This window comes from Gracilinanus agilis, chromosome 4 (assembly GCF_016433145.1).
Source record: "Gracilinanus agilis isolate LMUSP501 chromosome 4, AgileGrace, whole genome shotgun sequence".
Lineage (NCBI taxonomy): Eukaryota > Metazoa > Chordata > Mammalia > Didelphimorphia > Didelphidae > Gracilinanus > Gracilinanus agilis.
Window position 1 is genome coordinate 377,481,822 of NC_058133.1, and position 25,629 is coordinate 377,507,450.

The 25,629-nt window shown below is 34.7% G+C and overlaps 1 protein-coding gene across 1 annotated transcript in view; it reads right to left on the reverse strand.

The window, feature by feature from the left end:
- Window positions 1–625: 625 nt before the first annotated feature.
- Window positions 626–25,629, reverse strand: part of LOC123246581 (triadin-like) — a 63,550-nt gene continuing 38,546 nt past the window's right edge. The window contains exons 6-9 of the mRNA XM_044675421.1: window positions 12,104–12,136; window positions 9,380–9,418; window positions 6,623–6,728; window positions 626–3,746 (exon numbers count right to left, since the gene is read on the reverse strand). Of these exons, the coding sequence (XP_044531356.1) occupies window positions 3,647–3,746; window positions 6,623–6,728; window positions 9,380–9,418; window positions 12,104–12,136 (278 nt within the window). The 3' untranslated portion in view covers window positions 626–3,646. The remainder of the gene's footprint in view (window positions 3,747–6,622; window positions 6,729–9,379; window positions 9,419–12,103; window positions 12,137–25,629) is intronic.

Here is a 25,629-nt window from a genome sequence, read left to right on the forward strand (position 1 = left end):
CTGGGTCTGTTTTGGGTGTGTCATTGTATGAAAATGCTTTGTCTTCTCTCTTAATCCATGTATCTTATAGGGTCCTTCTCTGCCATTACTATTCATTCTGTCAATAATTGTATATAGATGAACAAACTTCGCTCCTTGTTTTTCAATGTTCAAACTGAAGTTTCTTTCGGAGAATATAAATGGTTAGTTAAAAATACATTACACCATGGTGTCAGTAGGCAGGGCAATAAGAACAGAGGTTCTCTAACAGAAGTTAGAATGAAGAGACTTCTCCAAGGCCATTATCTATGAATATAGCCTGAGTGGTGAAGGTTCAATCAGGTTAGAAATCATAAGGAATAGTAAATAATATCAAAAGAACAGAATGGCATAATAGATCACTTCTTTTGGCGTATAATCTTATCACTCTCTAGCTTTGCAACTTTTAACAATTCATTTTCCCTCACTGTTCCATAGATTTTTTTTGTAGAACGATTATAGCCTATATAATTGCCAAGGATCTTTTCATCTCTAACAAAATGCAGCTAAAATTATACAAATAAATTATTTCAACTCTATCACTGATAATACACACATACAACATGTCTATTGGCATAGTGCAAAATGAGCCAGGTTTTCAACAGTCTTTTACAGAATATATATTTAATAAACATTCACTCAATTAAAGTAATCAATATAGTCAAAAAAGTATGGGACAGAGAGTCACAAAACCTGAATTCTAGTTTGAATATAACTAATTAGTTATCTAAGTGGGGGGAAAATCATTTCACAATCTTGACAAATTTCCAATCTGTAAAATAAGGTTTAATAACATCCATATATATTAACTCTAAACTCAATATATTTTCTAATATTCTATAGTCTAAGTTTTCCTGAATATAATAATCTCAGCAAAGGCAAGAAACTCTTGTTTTCTCAAGTAAATTTGATTTGTGGCATTTGAGGGAAACAAAAGCCTTAAAGGTGAGGAATGGAGCATGATTTTCTTTCTGACCTACCTTGTTAGTCTGAGGAGTAGGTAGGATGAACACATCACTTGTGCAATGATGGAGACATAATTTGATTTTAAGCCTTTATATCTTCAAGGTCAAAGTGATATAAATTATGATTGACCTATTAGGAATGCGGACTCATAAGTAGTTATGGATTTATCCTCTTTTTTTATAATGTATAAACATGGTTGAAAAGAAGTAGGAAACTCTTTTTGAAGAAAGTATATCAATAGATGACTTTGTAATACATTTTGTTAAAATAATTTAACTATAATAGCCAAGATAAGGGAAAATTAAACATGATTGTAAGAGGTACTTTTGATTCATTATAAATCTTGTGTCCAGTGTAGTTTTTTCTTTAAATTTGTTTTGCTTATATCCATGTGATCTTTCTGTCCCACTTGCACCAGAAACCTTCCATGTATTCTCTGCTCCATTTGAATGTGAGCTCCTTGAAAGCGGAAGCTACCTTACTTTTCTATTTGTCTATAGCCTTTAATTCAAAGCTTTACACATAGAAATTACTTAATACATTCTTCCTCATCTATTTATTCATCAAAACTCTAGTTATGTGAACCTATATGTAAGTCTACTTTTAAAAATACATTTGTATCCCAGGGTAAGAATGAAAGAACTAGAGGGGCAATATAGAAAAAATTAATTGGAGAATATCTAGTTTAGTAAAATTTAAAAAGTAGTATTTTAAATTCTTATTACATTGAGTTCTTCTTTGAAATAAGCAAGCTACTTGACCAGTATTTTAGTATATTCACTTTAACCTCTCTGTGAAAATACTATGTTACAATTTTTTATGTCCCCATTTTGTAGATGGGGAAACATGTTAGGGAGATTGTGTGATTTATCTTAGATAGCATCAAAAAGAGAATTCTAGTCCCCTGGGATCCACTATAGCCCTTTATTCACTAGTTCATGCTGTCTTATTAAGTCTTAGAGGTCAAAGCACTACAAAATTAGTTCTAAATGTCTATTCATACATGAAAGAGGTATGGCAAAGGTAAACATCACACACTATCTCTTCCACATACTTCAACTCTACCTTAGAGGAACTGGCTACTCTTTAATGTGAAAGTCAATTTAGTTTTCAACTGATCTAATCTGGGTCCCACTATAAGGAGTGCAATCAAGATTGATTAGTTGTAATAGTAACATTTAGTGTGTGAATGTTTTATCATCTGGCTTAAGACACCCAAATTATTCATAGAATACTTATTAATAGCAATGAATAAGACACTTGCTTAGCGACTTGATTTATAAACTGATCTTTCATTTCCTGACCTACAGGACCACAATCATCTTGATCCCATGAAAGTCAATGGTTCGCTTAAGCTAGAGTTACTTCTGGTTGCCTTAAACCTTTGAAATAATGTTGTTGTAACAAGAATAACTCTACTTTCTGAGTTACTTTGTCATAAATCAGATAACAACCTTAAGTGTTAGGAAGGTCACAGATATATGGATTTTAGAATCCATGGAAAAATGTGGTCAAGAAACATTGATATTTACAGCTCTAGGGAGGCCAAATGGGAGCACAATCATCAACATCCCATTTCTAGTGAAACACTCTTCAATGTTATGTTATCCTTTTCCCTAGAACTGATGATTGACTGTCTAGAAAAAAATAAATAAAATGCTCTAGGAGCAGCACTTACATCTGAAGTGCCTTCCTCCATCTTTGTTGACATTCAAGTATTTCCACTTTGAGAGAACAAACTCCTCAAACTCCTCAGAAAGGATTTATCAAAGTGAAGGGAAATGTTTGCTGATATATTACCTATTCTCAGTGATTACTGTGAAGTTTCTTTCAGTTGGCATTTTTTCCCCTATATAACACTGTCTGGAGCTGTCTGCAAAAGTCACATTTTGTTTTTCAAAAACTAGGAAACAAATAATTCACGAGTAGGGTCCAAATGAACTGCGTAGTGCTACTGGTGAATATGACATAATTTAAAATGCAGATGGGCTTATTAGATAGTAGAATGTATAGCCCTTGAGGGTAAGGACTGCTTCATATTTGTCTCTGTATCCCAAATACCTAGCATAATGCTCAAAAGCATATAATAGGTATTTAATAAATGTTTGTTGGATTGTATTATATGGCATATTTCTCATTTTCTATGAGCAATGAAAGAGGTCTATAAGGATCTTAAACAAAATGGCGTAGTAAAGATGGCCTGGTTCTGTCATCAATAGTTTTAAATACAAATATGTGTAAACAAGGTTCAGCTATTTAGTTCCATCTTACTGGGTGACTCAAAGCTTAGGTTTACACAGGATTGAAAAATTGTCCATATAACAGAAAAACCTGTACGCTAGGAAAAAGAAAGTGGAATTGTACAGGTAATTAAATGTACATGACAATAAAAAATACACAATTTGACTGAAGCTCTTTGAGCCTCAGTCCTGACATGAGGTGTTTCAGTATGCCTAATTTTTTTCACTCACTTTGTCCACATTCTTTCATAGTACCAGGTGGAGAATGAAAATGTTTGCAAATACAAATGACCTTAAGGGTCACACTGCCAGTATCTGGCATATCACACAGAAAGATGTAACATTCAGAATCTTACAAGATTATAGGACCATACATGCATGCCTATTGTCGTTGTTGCTTAAATCCTGGTGACTTTGGATGACTAGAGCTCCCATGTTGTTGATGGGCTGGGGTAACAGGGAAGTGGAACCCGTACCCAGTGTACCCATCCAAATAGTAACACTGGAAGAAACTGATGGGACCTGTGGGAAAGAATACCCAGTTTTGTTATATGAAGCTATTAACTTAGACCATAACATAAAAAACAGTTAAAGTAAAGAGGTTTGTCTTTTAAAAGCCAAAGTACAAGGTTTAAAGAAATGGACAGAAATCTATTGCTTTCAGAGAGAACTCTTATGTAATATCAGACTTTAAAGCCTGCCAGCACCAAATGTGGAGAGAAAGTGAACTGTTTCAAATGCTGTATCAGCTTTGGGAATTGTTACAAGATTCAAAATGAGGGAAGATCTGAGTTGTGTTGGGCTCTGGATTTTCCAGCGTAGACATACCCAGATTGTTTGGGCTATGAGAAAGAGGAGGAGAATCTGTATGTGTATACACGCACTATACATATACTGAATAATCCAATGAACTTGGAATAGGAAACAAAACCTTCCTCGGCTATATTTATCAGTTGTGTGATCCTGGGAAATCACTTCTCTTCTGAGAACATATTTCATTGTAAAAATAAATATCTGTATGGTCCACCTCACAATCTGGATAGCAGGCTCAAAGGAGACAGTCTAGGTAAAGTCCATTATACATTTTTTTAAATGCTACATGAATTTTTAACTTGTTCAAGAACATGCAATCTGGAAAAAACTGAAATATATAAAAATGCTATATAAATGCTCCGTTTATTATTAGGTGGGTATAGCTGAAATGTAACTATGTCAGCATCCCTACCCATTAGCTCTGTTGCCAGTTGGACGAGTGTCTGTGGAGAGAAGTTATGTTTATCCTGAGTAGAGGGATGAATTTTCCCCACAATAAAATCTGCTGATTAGGTAGAAGCATTCTTGCTCCAAAGCAGGTGTTGACATGCAAACTACAGAAATATAACAGTTGAGAGTTGGGCTGACAAGGAAGACTAAGGTAAGAAGGAAATAAGGAATATGATCACAGAAAATAAAATCTGGGTGGCTTAGCATGGTTCCTGGCACATAGTGGGTGCTTAATAAATGTTTCCTGATTTACTGTTTGAGGAGGATGAGATAAGCAGGCAATGGTTAGATTTCTGTCACTGCTCCTCTATAGGACTTCTCTCTTGGGTGAGAGGCAAAGATTGAGATAATTAGCATCTTGTCCAGCAGTCATCCTTAAAGGTATTAGTAAACAATTAAAAGGCATGCGAGCCAGGAAAGTCCAGCAATCTGAAGGGAGTTTAAACCATATAATCAGTGGTATCTACAGAAAACTGTGTCAGGAAAAGATATGGCTAGGGGAATCTAAAAGGGTAATAATGATAGCTGCTGTTAGGCTTCATCACGAAAAGGCCATTAAGGCTACAAGAAGAGACGTTAAATTTGTTTTCTTTGGTCTTCGGCAGAACTCAGAGCAATGAGTGGCAATAGCAGAAATAAACAAACAAAAAGAACACGATGAAAAGCAGTGTGGCATAATGGAAAGTGTGAAATTTGGGGTCAGAGGACCTGGGTTCAACTCATGGCTCTGCCACTTACTACTTATTTAATCTGGTACCATTCACCTAAACTCATTGGACCTCAATTTTTCAATTGTAAGAGTGGTTTAAAAAAAAAAGGTGATAAAGGGGGTGATAATATCAAGAATCCTTTCCATTTCTAAGGATATGATCTTAAGAAAAACTTCTTTCAGGCTACTTGCAAGTATTTCTTTTTGATTTAAAATTTCTGGATTTTGGTTGTATGTTACTAGGAGAGTTTGTTTCAGTTTTTCTTTTAGGAGGTGAATGGTTTATTCTATTTCATTTTGTTTTCTGATTCTAATAGGGTTGGGAGGTTTTCAATCATGATTTCTTGAAATATGGTATCTAGGATATTTCTTTTTTCTCTTTGACCTGTATTCCAGGTCAATTGCATTTGATATTCAATAGCTTATATTTTCTTCCATTTTTTCAGTCTTTTGACTTTTAAAAATATTTCTTATTGTCTTATGGAGTAATTAACTTCTGCCTAGTTTATTCAGATTTTCAGGAAGTCTTTCTTTTAGCTGTTTGTCCAGCAATGGTCCTTAAAGGTATTAGTAAAAAATTGATAAGTATGCAATGCAACACATCTTATTTCCAGCGGTTACTTCTGTTTCCAAGTCTTTCCTTAAGAGTTCTTATTTCTTTCCTAATTATTTTTTCTAGAAGTCACATTTCATTTTCTAATAGATGGCATGATAAGATTTGCAGAGTAATATACATATTTTATTTTATTTCATCTTCATACCAACCCTGTGAGATAGGTACAACCTATAATTTTAAAACTCCTCTTTATTTCTTCTATGAATTCTGTTGATTTTATAAGCAAATTGTGTTTTCCATTGAAGCTTTTCTATGTGGTAGAATTCTTCTCTTTTTCTGGGTTTGTTTCTTTTGAATCTCCATCTCCATAATAGTCCTCTATCATCTGTATGCTTTTTGTTTGTTCCTTTTAGCAGCCTTGATTTCTGAATTAGGATTCTGTAGTAGAACCAGGCTCTGTATACTTTTGGAGAAAATTTGGGGGGTCATATTTGGACTTAAATCTCCTTTATCGTTCTGCTACTCCCCCCTCCCAGGCATTGGCTGTTAAATTCTTTATTTTCATCAACTTTAAGCAGTCTAATATCGAGCATAATCTAGTTGTTGCTCTCCTGATTTGAGTTTCTCAGGCTTCATATTCCAGTCTGGTTCTGAGTAAAACAACTGCAGGCTTGCCTTTGATTAGAGCTCTGGTTCCATAACTATGCTGTGTGCATTGAGATGTAGCTGAAGACCTTGGCAATAAACCTCACTGAATCTGCTCTGAGGTCTGAGGGTCACAACTGTGAGTTTGCTCCTGCTCCTACTTTTGATAGGTAAATAATTCTAGTTTCCCCTAGCCCAGCACCCATGCTGGTAGGCCCTGCATACCTGGTTAAATGCCTTTTCCTGATTAGAATCTGGTCCTCTCTCTCTCTGTGTCTGTCTCTGTCTGTCTCTCTCTCTCCTCTTCTCTCGTGAGTCATCCATAGCTCACCTAGGATATAAAAATACGACCCACTGTGGTTTCCCACTGGATTTCCTAATCCCTACTCAATTTGGTACTCTTTGTTAGAATGGGAATGTGGTACTTTTGGTCTGTATTGCTGCTTCTTTTTCCAACGTCTTTCAAAATATTTCTTGACCCTGAGATTTGTCCACAGGCAGAATGAGCTTTCTTACAAGCTAGGGTCCATTAGATTATTTCACTAGATTATACACTTGAAGTCAGGGATTGTTTTTCTTTTTTGTACTTGTACCTCTCAGTATGTAGCACATAGCAGTGCCTAGTACATAGCAGGTGCTTCAATAAATGCTTATTTACTATTGTTTAGTAAATTTCCCATCAATGGGAAATCAGCAAGAGACTGTATGAACAATGCCTGGAAATGCTTTATTCCTCATTAGGGATAAGCTGGACAATATGACCTCAACGGACTCTTCCAAATTTGAGGTTCTACAATTCTGTTTCTATCAGAACATCAACCTTGGATTCCAAAAGCCATCATAATTTTGGGAAATCTCAGCATTAAGCTTCCTCTTCCCTCTTTCTACCCTCAGCTTCTACCCCCAACTTTACTCTGGTCAAAGACAATGGGGGATTAAGTTAAATCTCCTATGGATGTTTTTTTTTTCATTTTTGTTGGCTTTAAGGGTGTGGGGGAGGAAGGCATCCTAGCAAGATGGTTTCTGTACTACCACCACTCAAGTTACAATGGAACTTGTGCTAAAAGTCATATGATCCCAAGGCAGCTTGAATACACAGTCTTTGATGAAGGGAGGCTGTGAATTTAAGCTGATTTGGGACTTTATAATATTTTTTGAATGTGTAACATATGGCTACTTATTAGTATGTTAATGGATATGCCATATACTGGGTTCCCTTTTAAATATTTACAAAACCCATAAGTATATAGAATATTAATGTCAAATAAAAAGGAGAATAGTACCAATAATTATTTACAAAACTTAAAAGTATTACAACATGTTTTTTTCTCACTATAAGTCATTGAGGCTAATAATAAATGTATTATTAGGCCCTTTTGCATATAAAGAAAATTAAGTTCAGAGGATAAAGTGACCTTTTCAGGGAGATAGAGGTAATACATAGCAGTGCTCAGTCTCAATTCAATTTAATTTAACTCATTTAAATTTAGTAGGCATTTATTAAGGTACCTACTTCATAGAGGGTATTGTCTGAAACACTAGGAGCACAAACATAAAAAACAAGAAATGGTCTTTGTCTTTTAAGAAATTTACATTCTAGTCAAATTCAGGTTTCTTGATTTCTAAACCAATATACTCTACAGTATCCTCTGTTATTTATTATGTCAAAAAGTTTATTTAGACAAAAATCCAAAGCATCAAAATACATATTTCATGCTCTTTGAATTATGACATAAAATTATAGTAATATTTTAGATCATTTTTTCTACATCCATGAAATGTAATTATTGATAAGCTTCAGGGTTTGAAATGATGCCATTATGGCTGTATAATGAGAATTGACTTAAAACCAATTTTCTGTCAATATACAATGGTATCATGGAAAAATGTAGGCACTATCCTCATTTCATTTTTCCAACCATGACAAATTCTGGAAGAGATTCTGAATGAAAATTATTTGATGACTAAATGAGAAAAGATGTAAACCTTTAGGATCTTAGAATTCTGAGCTGAAAGGTTCCTAGTTTGGAAGTCATCTACTCCAATCCTCTTACTTAGTCAATGACTAAATGGCGGCTTAGAAAATTTAAGTATCCTCTTCCAAGGCCATACAATTAATAAGTGGAAGAGCTGGATTTCTAAATCAGCTCTTCTGTTTCTTTAGGTACAGAAGCTCATATAAATCTTTGTGACCTTCACAACCCCATGTTGACATTCCCTGACTAAGAAACTTTGTAAGCATTCTATGATAAATGTTTAAGATAAGACTTTTTAAACGAGTGCTCTATTCAGACTGTCCAGAAATTGCTTTTGGCAGTACAGCTGGGGACCAATAGCATGTTCCTTTTTCACTTGAAAGAGAAAAAAAATGTCAAATTTATTAGTGCAGGGATATTGAGCTATCGAGGGCATGGAATTTTATAACTGAATATGAGCATTGATTGCATATGAGAATCAATGATCACACAGAGAAAGTGAATATTATTAGTCTATTACATAGCTGGAAATTTTTTAAAAAGAACTCTGGCACTTAGGGACAAAAGTCAGTTTCTGTGCAGTTGATTTGCTGTGGCCTAGTTCTATTTCTTTTCTATTTGATGGAAAGAAGTTTAGTACATCAGGGTCAGCAGTTCTAATCTAGATCCTGCAGTAATAGACAGGCTCAGACATAGATTCAGCTGTTGTACTTATGAAATAGAGCTATATAGGGCTGTTTGCCATAAATGCTAGGCTAGTCATTACCATGTAATTTCTCCAACTAAGTGCCTCTTGCCTTGACACAAAAAAGTGACTACTGTCTCTTTGAAAGAGAGAGAAAAAAATGACCTACTTTAAAGACATGCTTGATGTCTGTACTAAAAATCTTCTCCCAGGAATAGATTATTGGCTTTCCATGAAGAAATCATCAAGCTTAGTTTCAAATATGTTGCTTTTAATATGAAGAGAATAAGCAAATTGTAAGTTAGTCATTAATAAACTCACCTTTTTCTCTATTCATGTAATTCAGATCTTCAGTTTCAGCTGGTGGGTATAAAAATTAAAAAACGACAACATATTATGTGAGCATATAATCGTGGCATAAACTTATAGACGACAAAGCTACACGTGTGAGGACACCAGCATATTTGGACAGCGACTTGAGCAAAAAGAAACGATGTTTCCATCAGAAGGTTCTTAGACTTTCATATTAGAATACCAGCACATTAAAGGTAAAAGGAAAACCAAAGAGGAGGAGAAAAGCTTCTCAGAAAAGATACTGATATTTTTGAATGGGAAAAGTGGTAAGATATGAAATAGCCATAGATTTATTAGATGTGTATAGAAGATTCCCCTTTGAGATATCTACTGATTGAATCTTTTTATTTTCTGGAGAGTTCTTGAATCTTAAAGTAATAGTTGTAAAGTGTAGATCCTAGCTTTCTGATTATTATTTGATTGATTTTTTCCTAATATGTGAATGATTTTCAATTGGAATTTTCGGTGCCTCCTATGATTTTCCTTTCTTTTTTGGGTGTGTTGTGGTTGAGAATAAAAGAATGGATGGCATTTCTGAATGTGACATCAAATATTATCCAAGGTCAAAATATTGTTCTAGGAGCCAAAGTCATTTGCTTTATCCCCTAGGAAGTTCTCTGTTAAATCCTCAAAACCAAATATTTGAGTATATGTTATTGTAGAAATGTACCTAAAGGGTGAGGTAGTGGAAAGAGACTTTGAGAAAGTTCCTGGCTTAAAGTGAAAGGACAAGAGTCTTTGACTCAGTTACTGACTGTTAAATACCAGCTTTTACTACTAACTAGATGGGGAACCTAGTAATTGCTGCTTTAGCCTCTGTTTTCTCAAGTGTGAAATAAAGAAGTTTTACTAATAGAATCTCTAAGGTCCTTTAGCAACTTTAAAAAGTCCCTTTTGAAAGATAATATGGGTATAGTGGAAAGGATCACTAGATTTTGAGTCTGAAGACTTCTGCTTAAATCCTAGTTTCCTACTTACTGGGTGACCTTAGTCATATCACTTAACCTCATTAGATGTATATTTAAGACTTCCTGTTTCTTGGAATTCTACAAGAGTTGCCATTCCTCAGTTTTGTCTTCTGTAGGTTCAGTAATACTCATTCTTTAATCTTTTTCAATATCTAGCAAGGTACTTAACTTAATGTCTATGCTAAATAAATCCTTACTGATGTTTGATGGATTGATTGATTGATAAATCTAACATCTTAATTACTTGTTGGCTAATAATAGGCATTACTACAGAATTCTGTTTTTTAATGGTGAGGGCAGTCATCAGAGAAACCTGTGCCTTTAGGCAAATTGATGGAAAATAGTTAAGTGGGAAATAATCATTTTATGCCAAGTCGGTAGTTCTAAAATAAGGAAACTTCCCAGAAAATAATCACATAGACTGGGAAATAAAAATGACCATAGCAATGGTATAGTCCAGTCTATTTGTTTTACAAAAGAAGAAATTTGAGGTTCAAAAAAACTTTAATTACTTATTTAGCTAGTTAGTTTGGAGGTCAAATTTCCTGACTCTTTTAATTCCCCATTCTTTACACTACCCTGCAAGTTACTAAGCCAGTAGATTGGAATTAATCAGTATGTCTTCTCTTCCTACTGATGGCAACTGTACATCTGGTTATTTCTTAAGAAGGTGGCTGAAGTTCTTATTGTCATGGAAAACTCTTATGACCCTTGAACCTGAATTTGTGTTTCATAGTTTTCCAATCATCCTCATTTGCACTGAAGTAAGTGACTGACAGGATACTACAACATTTGTTGGCTACATTTGTCTAAAATTTTGCCCAAATAGGTATTATTATGCAATTCCTTTAAGGAATAGCACAACAGAGAAGAAATATGACCACAAATAAATGAGAAAACACCTTACTCCACTTATTTTCAGAGGTAGAACATTATGTGCATTTATATGTACATATGCATATATATATACATATATTATATATGTAGTTAGATTTTTTGATGTACTTATGTTTTGCTCATTTTTTTCTTTTTTTTTTTAACCCTTAATCTCAATGTATTTGTCTCATAGGTGGAAGAGTGGTAAGGGTGGGCAATGGGGGTCAAGTGACTTGCCCAGGGTCACACAGCTGGGAAGTGGCTGAGGCCGGGTTTGAACCTAGGACCTCCTGTCTCTAGGCCTGACTCTCACTCCACTGAGCTACCCAGCTGCCCCATTTTTTTTTCTTTTAAAAAATCCCTCCATTATAAGGGATGACTCTCATGGAAGAAGGACAGGGAAGGATGCAAGAAATATAATTTAACTAATATAAGAACAATAGATAGCAATACAATTTTATTAAATAAAGGAAGTGTGCATAGCTAATATGTACTTAGTAGAAACCCATAGCTAGAATAAAAATTATAGTAAAATAAACAGTTGGGTGAAAGTGAGGTCTAGATTTGTTTTTTCATTGGGGAATGAAACTCCCAACTGGTGGAACTCCCAACTAGGAAATCCTCTTCACTGAAACCAGTGAAAATTCATCTTGAACTTACAGTCTTTGAGAGTTGGCTGGAGTCTCTGAGATGCTAGCTGACTTGCCTTTAATCATATAGGGGCAAGAGTCAGAGACTGAACTTGAATTCAAAGTTCAGGCCCTCTACCATGTTGTTCCACTAAAACAAAGAATCTCATAGGCCTCACTGATAATAGACTCAAGCAAATTGGTTGCAACAAACTCACCTTTGGATTTCTTTGGCATTTCATCAAAGATTTCTGGAGAAAATGAACAAAGGAAAGTATGTCAGCATCTGGTTTATTTTGGTGTTTTTTCCCCTAGTTTCCAAAAGAGTACATAGTTAAAATGTTTACAAAGTCGCTGGTGCTATTACATTATTTACTTGGCATCAACTTTTAAAGAGCTTTGTTAAACACAATCTAATGATGTGTCTGAAAGAAAGAGGAGACTAGAAAGAGAACAAGTAGTGGTCCAGCGTGCTAGAAGAAATCCAAGATTAACAAGACCTTGTAGTTGGGCTCTGTGGGTAGCCAATAAGAGAATAGATAAAAATCTGAGACTCCTCTTTTGACCCCTTTTGTGATCCTTGTGATTTCTTGTCGAAAAGTATTGTGGCCTTATTGAAAAGCTTTAAGTTCCCAGCAAACCTGAATTTAAAGAGTTAATATTGTTCTCCTTTGGCCAGGAATGCAGCTATAGCCAAGGCCAAAACCTTAGCAGGGGCAATTCAACCCTGAGAAAAATACTCCCCAACTTGGGTTTCTGATAAGAACCCAGTCAAAATTCAGCCTTGGCCTTGGTCTGTTCTGAAGTCAATGAGACTTTTTGTGTTTTGATATGACATAATTTGTAACTTCTGTGCATCTGCAAAGTTTCAGGGGGATTCTTTTGTGTGAAATGAGTCTTGAAATATATATAATAAACTCCATGCTCCTGGAGCCAGAGCTGGAAGCATGAGGTAAAAGACAACTCCTGTGTCCCTTTATTTCCTTATCAACTAAACTGTCATCAGATTATCAGAGATGATAAAGAGATTTCTACAGGGCTCAGTTTTCCCAGCCCCCTCTGGTTTATCTGTTATATTCTAAGGTCCTTATAGCTTTAATTGACAACTTCTATATACTTTATTTTTTAGGAACCTGAGTGCTATCACAGAAAATTAGAGGGTGGGGCGGCGGAGGGGGGTGCAAAGTGATGTGCAGTAAATTATAAGTACAAGTTTTACTTAAAGGATGATTGCTTGATTTTAAACTTTTCATAAGGCAATTCAAACACAAAGATAGGCTAAACATGTAGCTTTGACTTGAAATAAAATTTAAATACACAAATTCAGCCTATAGACAATTATTGTTTTGACTTTTGTGCTTCAACATTTTCAGACACTTGAGCACATTAAATTCTCAAGGAAAGCTCTAGAAGTAATTTAAAGTTAAATGCAATCATTTTATTATAGAATAAAGCACACTTCTTCCATACCACTTCCTCTATACCCTCTGCTAAACATTAACTTTTTAAAAGACTATTTTGAATAGAGCTCAAATGCCTATTTATTTTTGCTGAGTTAAAAAACCTAATTGTCCCATAATAAAAAGATGCCTAGAAAGAAAGGTCACTTTGCAAATGTTCCTTAATAGGGGAGAGATGTGGTCATTTGGGAGAAAAGTTGTTGGATGAACAGAATAACATTTATAAAAAAAATCAATGGAAACTTTTTCTTTATTTAGAAATTAGAGCTTAAACAACAATATTTTAAGTGGTCATATAAAACAGAATTAAATCAATAAAATGCTGGCATTCAGAGAATAATATAGCCAGAAAAGGACTAATTGGTTAGCAATAATATGTGAAAGGGAAACAAAGAATATTTAAATGGAACTTTGGATCACTAACTCAGAGAACATTAGATATGGAAAACAGAGAACATAGATTCTAATCCCATATTAGAGGTGAAGAAATGGAGACTCAGAAAAAAACTTGCTCATGGAAGCATGGCTAATTGGAAGAGTAGAGACTGGCACCAAAGTTTTCTGATTCCCAAACCAGTGTACTTAGAATGTACATTAAATTATCCTAACTTAACAGTAAGGTGAATCAATTACTTCAGTTAACATGATTTCATCCTGCATGATCCCTCCTTCCAATATAAATCAATTCCCATATTCCCTAACAGACAAATCACTGAGACTAGAAATATGCTCATTATCTAGTTTCCAACCCTTTAGTGGTGAGCTTCTTTGAACTCAATGATGCTTCTTTTTAGATTACTGATCCATGGTCCTCTGCAGGACCTATCTATGGTGGTTCCAGCTTGATGGGAGCTGCCAGAGGTTATGCTTTGTTTGTTTGCTTTTCCAACCACAGGGTAACCCCATATCATGATGAAACACTTGATGGTTCTTCAATGGAGAATATGAATAAGTTATGATCAAAATTAAAAGTAGTGCCACAACCATTCAATGAATTAGCAAAGTAATAAGCTTTTCTTCAATGTTATCATGGGATAAGGGAGTTGGAGGCACAAAAGTAATATAAAACACTATCCTTCATGACAAAATATATTTTTTAAATTTTCATTAATTATCAGAGAAGTCTTAGTTCTTGCCTTTATATTTGATCACGAAGGGTAGAAGATTATTTGCTTTTCTTGTATTTTTCAATCTTATTGGGTATAAATGGTTATGACGAATAGATTGCAACATCTATTCACAACTCTGAAATTACTGAGAATTATCTAGTAATTCATTTTTAAGTGCATTCGGAAAATGAAAGTATCATGACATAGAGAGCATCAACCATCAATAAGGATTTACTCGATCCTTGCTATTTGCCAGAGACTATGATCAGTATTACTGTAATATCAAAAAGGAAGTAATTCCTACTTTCAGGGACTACATGTTCTAATGTGTTATCTATAACTACATCAAGTATATATGCAAATCCACACAGAATAAATATAAAGACAGAATCAATGCAATAAAGAAAAAGTAGTTAAATAAAAGATAGGGATAGAAGCCACTAGCATGCAGGAAGTAGGGACTCAGAAAAGGTTTTCTGTAGAAGATGGCACTTGAACAGATTCTTGAATGATTAAGTTGTATTTTGCAGGTTAGGAGGGAGTACATTTTATACATGGGGGATGACCATTACAAAGGCATAGAAACCATACTCTGGACAACTTCTGCAGAGAAGCAATCTCTGACTATACAATTGCTGCAAAGATAATATCTCTGCTTTCTTTCTAGGAAGAACCTTTTGAGATTGGGGATGCTGCTATGACTGCACAAAAATGCTGCAGAGGTTTCTAAGACTTGTCATTATCTGATAACCTGCTCACCTTTTGTGGGCACTGTTGTCTTTCATAGATGCTTCTACTATTTTTTGGCTTGGTAACATTAGACATGTCATTAAAGCCTTTTTAAGATCCATTTTTTCTAAGATCCCTTTCAATTTTAATTCTATGATCCTTAAATTTCTCATAGCATTTTGAACAGACCTCTCCTTTGCTTTTGTTAGTCAGTCAACAAGAATTTATTAAGACTCTACTATGTGCTATGCACTTGACTAAGTGTTCTTTTAATTTGCCATACTTTATCATAGATATCTTGGTGCAAATTCCTTCCCTCCTAAGCTCAGGCCTTCATTACACAGTAATTTCCCTGATGGTATAGTGTCTATGTGGTATCTCTTGTTGAAGGTGGGGAATTACTAGAAAGGGTCTAAGAAACAAACTCTATCTCTGTCACTTAATACCTTTGTGAACTTCCTTTTCTCTGTGATGAAGGGGTTGGATTGAATGACCTCTAAGAATCCTTTCACCTCGAAATCTGTGATTTTATCATGCCAGGATCCAGCAAAATACCTTATACATAGTAGTTCTTTAATATAATTTTGCTGAGTTGAATCAAATTCTATCTTGTTCAATATGAAAATAATAGGACCAGTTAATCTTTTGGGTTGGAGTAAGTTCTTATAAAGCATATTATTTTCTAATTGTTTTTATATATTTAAATGTTGGGCATAATTTGACTGATTAGAAGCCTTTTCCATGGGGAAGAGGAACATCATCATAGTTGAGGTATGAGAAGGTAATGGAAATCAAGAGGCTCCTTTTTATTTCTTTTAAACAAACTAGATATTTGAATTACCATTTTTTACAGTAAGAAAATCACAGACTTATCTTTCTGAGCAATCAACTTGATCTTTATTTTATGCTTTATTGCTCAGTAAAACAAGAATAGCAAGGAATTATTTTCTTTTTAAAATGCTCACATCCAAAGGAAAGGTCATTATTTTTACAAAATCATTTCACTTAGGACAACATCAAGCTACATTATCAGAAAAAGCAAGAAGTAAAATTGTCTCCTCTAAGAACACACTGGACATTCTTTACTCTCCCAGGCATTCAAAGGAAGGAATATAGATTGCATCAGAGTCCATATCTATCCTTAACTTAATGGACATTTGAAAAAGCTTCCCATAGCAGAGTCACATTAGATTGGGGCTCTCTCATTTTAAAATTCAACTGGAAAATATGCCAACACCAATAATTTATCTGCAATTTTCAAATATTTAGTCTTACATAGGAGGAATCAAGAAGTACTTGACCAGAATTCATTGGATAAATAATGGATAGAATTCATGCCATAGGTAGCCACAAAATATCTCTTTGTAATGGATTTATGGGAGCACATAAATAACAAGTCATATAGCATGGGCAGACATGAATAGGCTGTCCTTCATTATTATTGGAATCATAGATTCATTTGTTTGTGAACTGAAACAAAAATCAATGTTTTTTACTAAGAAAAAGGTAATGCGCCTCCTAAATGTAAATAATTGCAATGGACCTTTCAAGCACCACTGAAACTATAAATGAATACTTGGCCATCAGAAACCTTGAACATAGTCTTGTCATAATATATTGAACCTCAGATTTCTCCATTGTTTCTTCTCCATTTGATCAGAGGAATTTCCATGAATTACTAGACTTGGACAATTCATGTCTAAGGAGCTAAAAATTTGTTCTGGTATCTTCCAGGGGATACATGTCTTTTACTAAAGGGCAAGTATGACCACTGACTCCTGGTTGATGGTTGGATTATGTCAAAGATCATTGGTGACTCAGCCAAGAATATCTCTTTTGTCTTTTCAGTTTGTTGCTTAAGACCATCAGATTTCCAATCAATTTTCAGCAAGGTTGGTGAGGGAAGGGGAGGTATTTCTCTCCATCTTGTCGATCTAAGAGCAATGGAATCTATAACTGATGCACACTGAAGGTAGAATATATATTTGCTTTGTTAAATATGAGATTAGACCTTAAATTCCTACCTGCATCTCCTGTTCTGTTTTTTTCTCTGATGTCAGGTTACCAAATAGCTATCTTAAGAGACATTTCTAGTTTTGGTAGCTATTTCACTGAGTCTAAAGCTCTTGAGTTCATATCAATTGTTCTGGGGAAGGTGCTTCCAGCAACTAACTACAAAGCTTCTCCAAAGAGGAAATAACTACTGCCAGAATCATTCTGAGATTAAAGAATTAAAGAGTTATGACTGGCTGGCCAATAACAAGAGAAGCTTCTGAGTCAATTGTGTACAATGAAAACCTGAAGGGAAAAATGAAAGAAGTCCCAGAAAATGCCTTTCGATTTCTGAGAGATAAAAATGATGACATACTGTTTTGTGCTTTAAGTATCTGTTAATGTGAGATCATGAGTATTTTGTATTCAAGCATTTCTCCTGTGTCAGAGAAAATGAAAGCTTTGTCCTTTGAGTACCATTTTCTGATAAGGGTCATCTCTTTTGGTGAAATCTGACAAAGAATTATAGCTAAATTTGGTTGTAAAAAATTTTCCCAGAACCTCAGATTCAAGGTTAAAAAAAAACACAGAGGGTGTAAGAACCTAATCTCTTCTCTTTGAGGTCAAGTTCCTTCGAGATCAAATCAATCCATGGCCCCTTTTCTGGAGCTTTTTCTGGAATGTCTTTGCCTGTGATGGAATGGATAGTAGAGGACAGAGGTACCATGGTGAAGTGGTTAGAAAATGATCTTGTGTCAGGAAGACTTGATTTCAAGTTTAGCCTCCAGCAAAATATTGATTGTATAAATCTCAGCAAGTCAGTTAACCTTTAAGTGCCCTAGTTGACTCTAAGTTTCAAAACAAGTATTGATCTCCATTTTTTTCTGGAGAGTTTTATTCATTGATGAAATCATCTAGATTTAGGAATAATTTTCATAGAGATGACAATGATCTGGGAACAGATAAGGTCATAGAAGGAAAGAGACTAAAGAAAGAAAAAAGTCAAAAACAAAATATCAACAATTATCATCTTTAGAGGATTGTAGCAAGAAAAAGAATCAATGACAGAAAAAAAAATAAATGGAGAGAAAATGAAATATGGTAATTTTAGGCTACTTATGGAAATAGTATGTTTCCCTTCAGTGGAAATCTTCAAGCATCATCAGGATAAAGGAAAAGGATTTGTGTTTAGCCATTGGCTGAAATGTATAGCCTATCTCTACCAAAACAGATAAGATACTTTCTCTTCAATTTACAGTTTTAAAGAATTGCATAGAGTATTGTGAGGTTAAATGACTTAATCCAGTATCCTACAGGCTGAATATGTGAGGGCTGAAATTTGAATGCAGTTCTTTCTGCCTTTTAAGGTGCCTCCATATCTATTTTGTTATGCTGCTTTGTTATGGTGGTTTTAGAAGCTGCAATATAAGGATTGAGAGATGAGTGAGATTTAAGATAGGGGAGGTATGAATGTTAACTGTTTTTGTCCAGAAGTTTGATTGCTAAAGGAAAAGAAAAGATAAAATGGTAGGAAAAGATAGAGTAGGTGTAAGACTTTTAAAGGATGACCATGAAGACTTAAGGACAGTTTTTAAAGATTATAAGAGAACCAATTGGAGAAGAAATAGCCAAAGGAAATAGAAGATGGAAGAGAGAAGGTGGTGAAAATTGAGAGAATAAGATCCTAGAAGATGTAGGGGTAGTTTAAGTAAAGCACTATTCTTGAGATTATTCTTAAAGATCTAATTTGAGGAGAGATTATTCTTGAAAAGGATAAGGGGAATATCTTCCTATCATATGAGAGGAGAAATAAGTGGTAAAGATAAGGACAGAGATGAAGAGGGGTGAAGCTTGTGTCACTAATTTAAACAGTTAATCACAATTTTCTGTTAATAAATATTCCTTTCTAACATATGTTCTGCATACTCTGGTATTTTAAACAGGGACAATCTGTCTTCCAAAAAGGTACCATGTTATTCTTCATATATTTGGACTCAGATCATATAATGCTCTAAAAATATTCAGTGGATGGTCATGGCCTAAATGGATATGATATTTCTATATTCCACTACATTACCAGGCTAGTATCTCTAGGTCACAGAATATTAAACCTACAGAAGGCTGATGATCTGCTCTAAAGCATATCTCTAATCTTAATCTTCTCAGTTCCTTCAACTGATGTCATCATGTGGTTTCCAATTCTTACTGGAATGTCAAACTGTTGATTCATTTGGAGTTTAACTGAAATTTATTCAAGTCTCAAGATGTTTCTTCATATTCATATGATCACACTCCCCAATCTTGTGCTTTTCCCCACTATGTATATTAAAAATTTTCCCTATCAAATTTCATTATTTGTCCCAACATTTTTTGTATGTTGAGAAATAGTCTTTATCTTGTCTCTTATTCAATGTTAGTTATACACATCTCTTCCCCAGCTATCCTGTTTGTGTCATTTGCAAACCTTAATTAGCAGGCAGTCGGTGCCTTTATCCAAGTCACTGATCACAGTATTGACTGATTTGGAACAAAAGATAGATCTCTGGGAAACTTCAATAAAGACCTCCCTCTAAGTTCACATTTGATTCATAATTATACTTTAGTTCAGGCCCATTCACCCAAATCTATATCCCCCAGTAGAATATCCTTAAAGGTTGGGATTGTTGGTCATTTTCTCCTTGTATCTTCAGCACAGTGTCTGGCAAATAAAGTCTTACTGTAGTAGATCAAGTAAATTGACTATCTATTTCATTATGCTGATATTTAACCCATATATTTCCATCTTGTCCACAGAGATATTGTGAGATATTCTTAAATAGCCTATTAAAGCAGGTAAATTATGCCTCTGGCATTCCATTGATTTGCATTCAATCAAAAGATAATAAGCTGGAGGTAGAGTCAAGATGGCACCTTAGAAGCAGCAAAAGTCAGTTTTCTGTGAAAACCCTTTCACACCAATCAAAAATAAAGTGCTTCAAGGAGGACAGAAAACCAAATCCAGTAAGACAGAGCTGCGGGACCCTCCTGCTCCATTCAACTTAAAAGGTACACAGAGAATTTTGAATTCTCTGGTTTAAGGAAAAGAAAGAAGGAAGGTCCCAGCGCTCCTCTCCCACCTTCTGTGCTAAGACTATGGCAGTCGTTGGGATCTTGGGGTGAGGGCTCTAGCTGGGATGGAATGCCTTGCTGCTACAGCTATGTGAAGCTCAGGTCTCTGACCACAGCTGGCAGAGAGGCAGCTGGAGAAGAGAGGCATAGAGGAGGGCAGCCTGGTTGCAGCCTTCAATCACCACTCATCCACGTTGGGCCTCTGCCTCTAGGAGTTTTGGCTTCAAGGCACATTCAGCTCTGCAGATCAGATCAACTGGCTTAATCCAGTTTATCAATAGTGCAGAGAAGAAGCCTCCCGAGGGTAGAAAAGCTCAATCTCAAAATTGACAGAAAGGCATCCTGAAGGAGACAGAACCATAGGTCTCTCTCCTACTTGATTCTAACTGAAAGGTATGCAGATAGAGTTGAAATCGTGGGTATTTAATTTTAAAAAAGATAAGCTACATTAGCTTGACTTGTGTTTCATGAATCTATGTAGGTTCTTAGTGGTAACAACTTAATTTTGTAAATGCTTTCAAAAATAATTTTGAGGATGTTTTAAGATTTTGCCAGAAATCAAGGTCAATATCATTGTTCTCCACTAAAAATAATACAATCTGTTCTCTTTTAAAATGGACAATAGCCAACAGCAACTCAGCAATCAGATGTGCAAGTTTATTTTTCAGAACTCTAGGTTGAATTCAGCCTAGTCTATTGACCCGAACACATGGATAGTAGCTATATGTTTTCACCATATCCACTTTATTTTGTTTTTCAACTCTGCGAATTATTTTTGTTCCATTTTTTTCTGGTTGGAAAATTGTTTCCATTGGAGAAAAAAACAGATGCAAAATAACAATTAAGCATTTCCATAATCCCTTCATTATCCATTGACACTATCCCATACATTGTAAGCAGCAATATTGGGATTTCTGTGATCTTCTCTTGCTCCAAATATTGTCAATAAAATAAAAATAAAAACATTTCTGTCATCTATATCCTCAGCCCACTCCATGCATTATCTCTTCTGATGCTACTCTATTTTGCATTCATCCTCAGCTTTCTATCCTTATTTCATTTTCTTTACATTAAACCTAAATTAGTCAATGAGTTCTTTTTGCATCTATTTGCATCCTCTGAAAATCTGTTTATAATACTTCCCACATCTCCCATCCTCATCAGGGTAATTTGTTTCTGTGTAATCAGTTTTTCCCCTTAAGACCTGGTCTCACACTTTAGAAATTTAGGCTCCCCTACTGAAAAAGACTATGTAGGAAAAAGAGTATTAGATAGTTCAGATAAATAAGGTTCATAGGTAGGTACCCTTAGCATTGCCCTAATGCAACCCCTTCAAATTATAAATTAATGCTTACTAAACTTCCTTTTGGTCAATTGCCAATCAATGATGATTTTGTAGTGTGGTGAAGTTATTTATTTAAAGATATAATTTTTGCATTATCAAAATGAATACATTCCCACAAATATTTATTAATCATGTACTAAACTAAACTAAACTAAAACTATGAGATGAGAATATAAATGACACTCAAAATGACACAATGCTAGTTAAGCAGCAGAAATGGGATTTGAACCTCTGTCTTCTGATTCTAAATCAGTCATTTACAATATGGTCTTTTATCCCAACTGGGCCCAGATTTTTCCTCATTATTTAGCACAAGGTCCAGATTGGGAAGGTTACTTCTTCCCAAGTTTTTCAACATTTCCACATCCACGACCAGTTTTTCCTTATTGATCAGGGATAGAACCAGACTAGCAGCTTCCCTCATTGTTTTCAAATTTTTTAAAGATAAAATCGCAAGCAAAAAAAAGCTATCAAATGCCCTACTTTGAATATAAAGAAAGCTCCATTAATGTTAGTATGGTAGAAAGCTCCTGTAATGATTATATTATGCCTCTATGCCAGATTGTAAAGTTTTCTGAACTTTTTTCTATTTCCTTTTTCTGGCTGAGTGGTCTAGTAGTATTCTTCTACCATAATTTTGCTTATTTTTCTGATTCCATAAAACCTTTCCCAAATACTCTATAATCTTTCTGTCTTCCCATTCTTGAGATCTTATTATGAATGTACAAATATATTACATATATTATTACATATATTTTAATATCATATATATATGCAATAGTTATGTATTCACTCCTTACCTTTGTCTCTTGGAATCCATGATTTCTTTCAAGACTCAGTTCAAGGACTATATTATAAATGAAGTGTTAACTGATTCTCCAGATTTCCCAGCTACAAATACTTTTCCTCACCATATATACCATATGTACTTATTTTGCATGTGCTCTATAGACATTTATTTATATGTGATGTCTCATGTTTTTGTACACTAGAATATGAGAACCATAAGAATAAGTCTTTTGCAGGGGGTGGGGGGGTGCGATAGAGATTATTTCACCATTATAGTTGTTTCCCCTGGGCTTAGCACAATGCCTAACACTTAAGTTTCAGTTACATGTATTTTCTCATTTGATCCTCACAAATTATTATTGTCATTTTACAGCTGTGGAAACTGAGGCTGGGAGAGGGTCAATTGATCTATTCCGTGGCTTGCCTAGGATCATATTGCCTAGTAAGCAACCAAGGTAGGTTCTACTATCAAGTCTTTCTCATTCCAAGTTCAGAGCTCACTAATGCATTATGATGTTCTTCAGCACTGTTGTTTGTATATAACTATGCTAAAGTTTCATCAAATTTCAGAATGTTGTGTGATCCACAATCACTACAAAGTGCTGGGTCAAATCATCCATATAAGAAAAACTAAGTTTATTTAAAATGTGCATTTTTTAGCTTACGATGTACATTAGAGTGCATGGTCTCATACATATGGTATGAATACTTTGGGCAAAAACTACAGATGGACAATGAACTGAGCACATAATGAAACAGAAAAAAAGAAAGCAGGGTAGCTAGATTTGAGAAACTGTGTAGTATTTTCAATAATCTTGAGTTTCCATTTGGTAGAGTATACTACCTTCTTACTTCTACATTTGAATACTTCATTTCCTCCAAGTTATTACTCAGATGTTTCATCCAACAAGATCCAACAAGAGATCTCCTCTAGTTTTTAGTGTTCTTCTTAGAATTCTGTTTTATTGGTTTATTTTATTTTTGCATTGTATTTTATTGCTTGTATATAGGCTACGTCTCCCTTCCCCTGTATAATATAAGCTCTTTGCTTGTTCTTCAAGGATGAACTATTTATGACTTAAATCCCTAGTACCAAGCTTATAGTATGTGATGAATAAATATTTGTGTGAGTGAATTCAATTTGATCATGCAAAGTCATTATATCCTTAAATAAATTAACTCACATCACAAAATTATCAATAGCTGGCAATTGAACAGAAAGAAGACACAAAATAGTAAATCATATCTGGAATTTTTGTCCAATGCCCAGCCAGCCCAAAAATGTGTAGAAGATACATGCATTAATTTCTGAAGGTCTCTCCTGTCATTCTTATGGAGATGTTACTGTCTTTAGGCCACCTGTCAACACTGCTGAATGTCACTATAAATGAATGAGGTTATATTGCCACCTTCCGAAAGAGAAATGATGAGCAGTGACAGTCATTTCACCAAACTTTTCAGACAAAGATTATCACTAGGCCTGAGCAAAAGGATAGACTTTAGCAGCTGTGCAATAGCATGTCTGGATGCCTGATACTAAAAGCAATTACATTCTGTTTCCTTGGAGTAACGGGTAGAAATTTCAGAAATGAAGACTTTGGCTCATTTAGGAGACTAATAATTATAGCTGTCTAAAACTGCCTTAGGAAATAGTGTATTCATAGAATCATAGGATTATTGCTGGAAACAACTTCAGAAATCATCTACTCAGGGCCTCTCATTAACAAATGAGAAAACTGAGGCCCACAGAATTGCCCCAGGTCAAAAAGTCTATAAGTAACAAGAAAGGCCAAAGCCAGGCCTGCTTTTCCAACATGTGGCATTTCATATGAAAAGATGGATGATCATTCTTTGGGAATGTAGAGAGGATTCTGTTTCCAATCCAAATTGTAGCAGAAGATCTCAGATTCCTTCCAACTCAGAGACAGTGATTCTTGATTTTAATATAAATTCTAAAAGTGGGCTAACATAATTAGAAACAGACATTTAAATTCTCTTTCAATAATGAATAGGAAAGTCTCAGACTCTTCTGAGAATTAAGATATCTTTCTGCTTTAAACAGAAGTAAGGAGTCTTTTCCATGGTACTTTAGTTATCTTGTCTCCTGCCATCCTAAAGGATAAAACTCATAGGTTAGATATTATCACTATTTATATGTGAACCTACCAGGTAAAGAGCAATCCTAATGTGACATTTTCAATTCCTTTTCCTAAATAATGCTGTACAAAAGGAATTTTTCCTCTTAAAATATATAATGGAATACAATGCTTTTGCCGACTCTCAGTTCCATAGAATCATGGAATTTAAAGTCTTAAAGGTGAGATAGTTTAATCTCTTCCTGAAGCATGAATTAACTCTATGCCTGACATTCACAGTAAGAGGTCATCTTGACTCTGCTCAAAAACCTTCCTTAGTCGTATGAATAAGATTATCATGTACTCTGATTTTCACAATTTGAAAATACAATTACCTAAAATATAGTAATTCATTCTAGTCTACTGGAATTATGGATATCTTTTCAAATGCCGTGACCACTTCATGAGGTTCATTATTAGTACTAATTAGAATCTAGCTGTATTCCTGACTAGCTATTATTATTGGAAATTCACTCCTTATATTGAACTAAAACCAAACTCCTGTAAATTTAGCCTTTTTACTCTAGTTCTGGGAATTCTTCTTCCCAGACAAATGACAAACTTCTAACTATTTGAAGTCATCTATTATATCTCCATTATGTCCTTTTTTCCTTGCAGGCTAAACATTCCAACTTTCTTTCATTGATCTTTGAATGAAAACATTTCTAGTGTACTCACTATCCTGGCTACCTTCTACTTTATGTGTTTCTGCTTGTGAATATCCATCCTAAAATATTCAGTCTGTCCAGCAAAAGAACAATGGGGTTATTTATTGTCTTGGTTCAGGACATAATCCTTCTTTTAATGCAAATCAGATTATCTTTTCCAGCAGATAGAAAAATGTTTCAACACCTCCAATGTCTTGTGGGCTCATTGTGTGAGCATTCTATCCAGTTCACACTTATGTTAGTACATGGTAGTCAACGTATTTCTTTGGACAAAAACATTAAATTTGCAGCCAACCTGGTAAAAAGTATCTTCAAACTCAAAATGGTCATTAGGCATGAGTCATTCAGTTCATTGCAGAATCCATCCATTAGAGTTTTTGAAACTGACTTGCATAAATAAAGGGGAAAA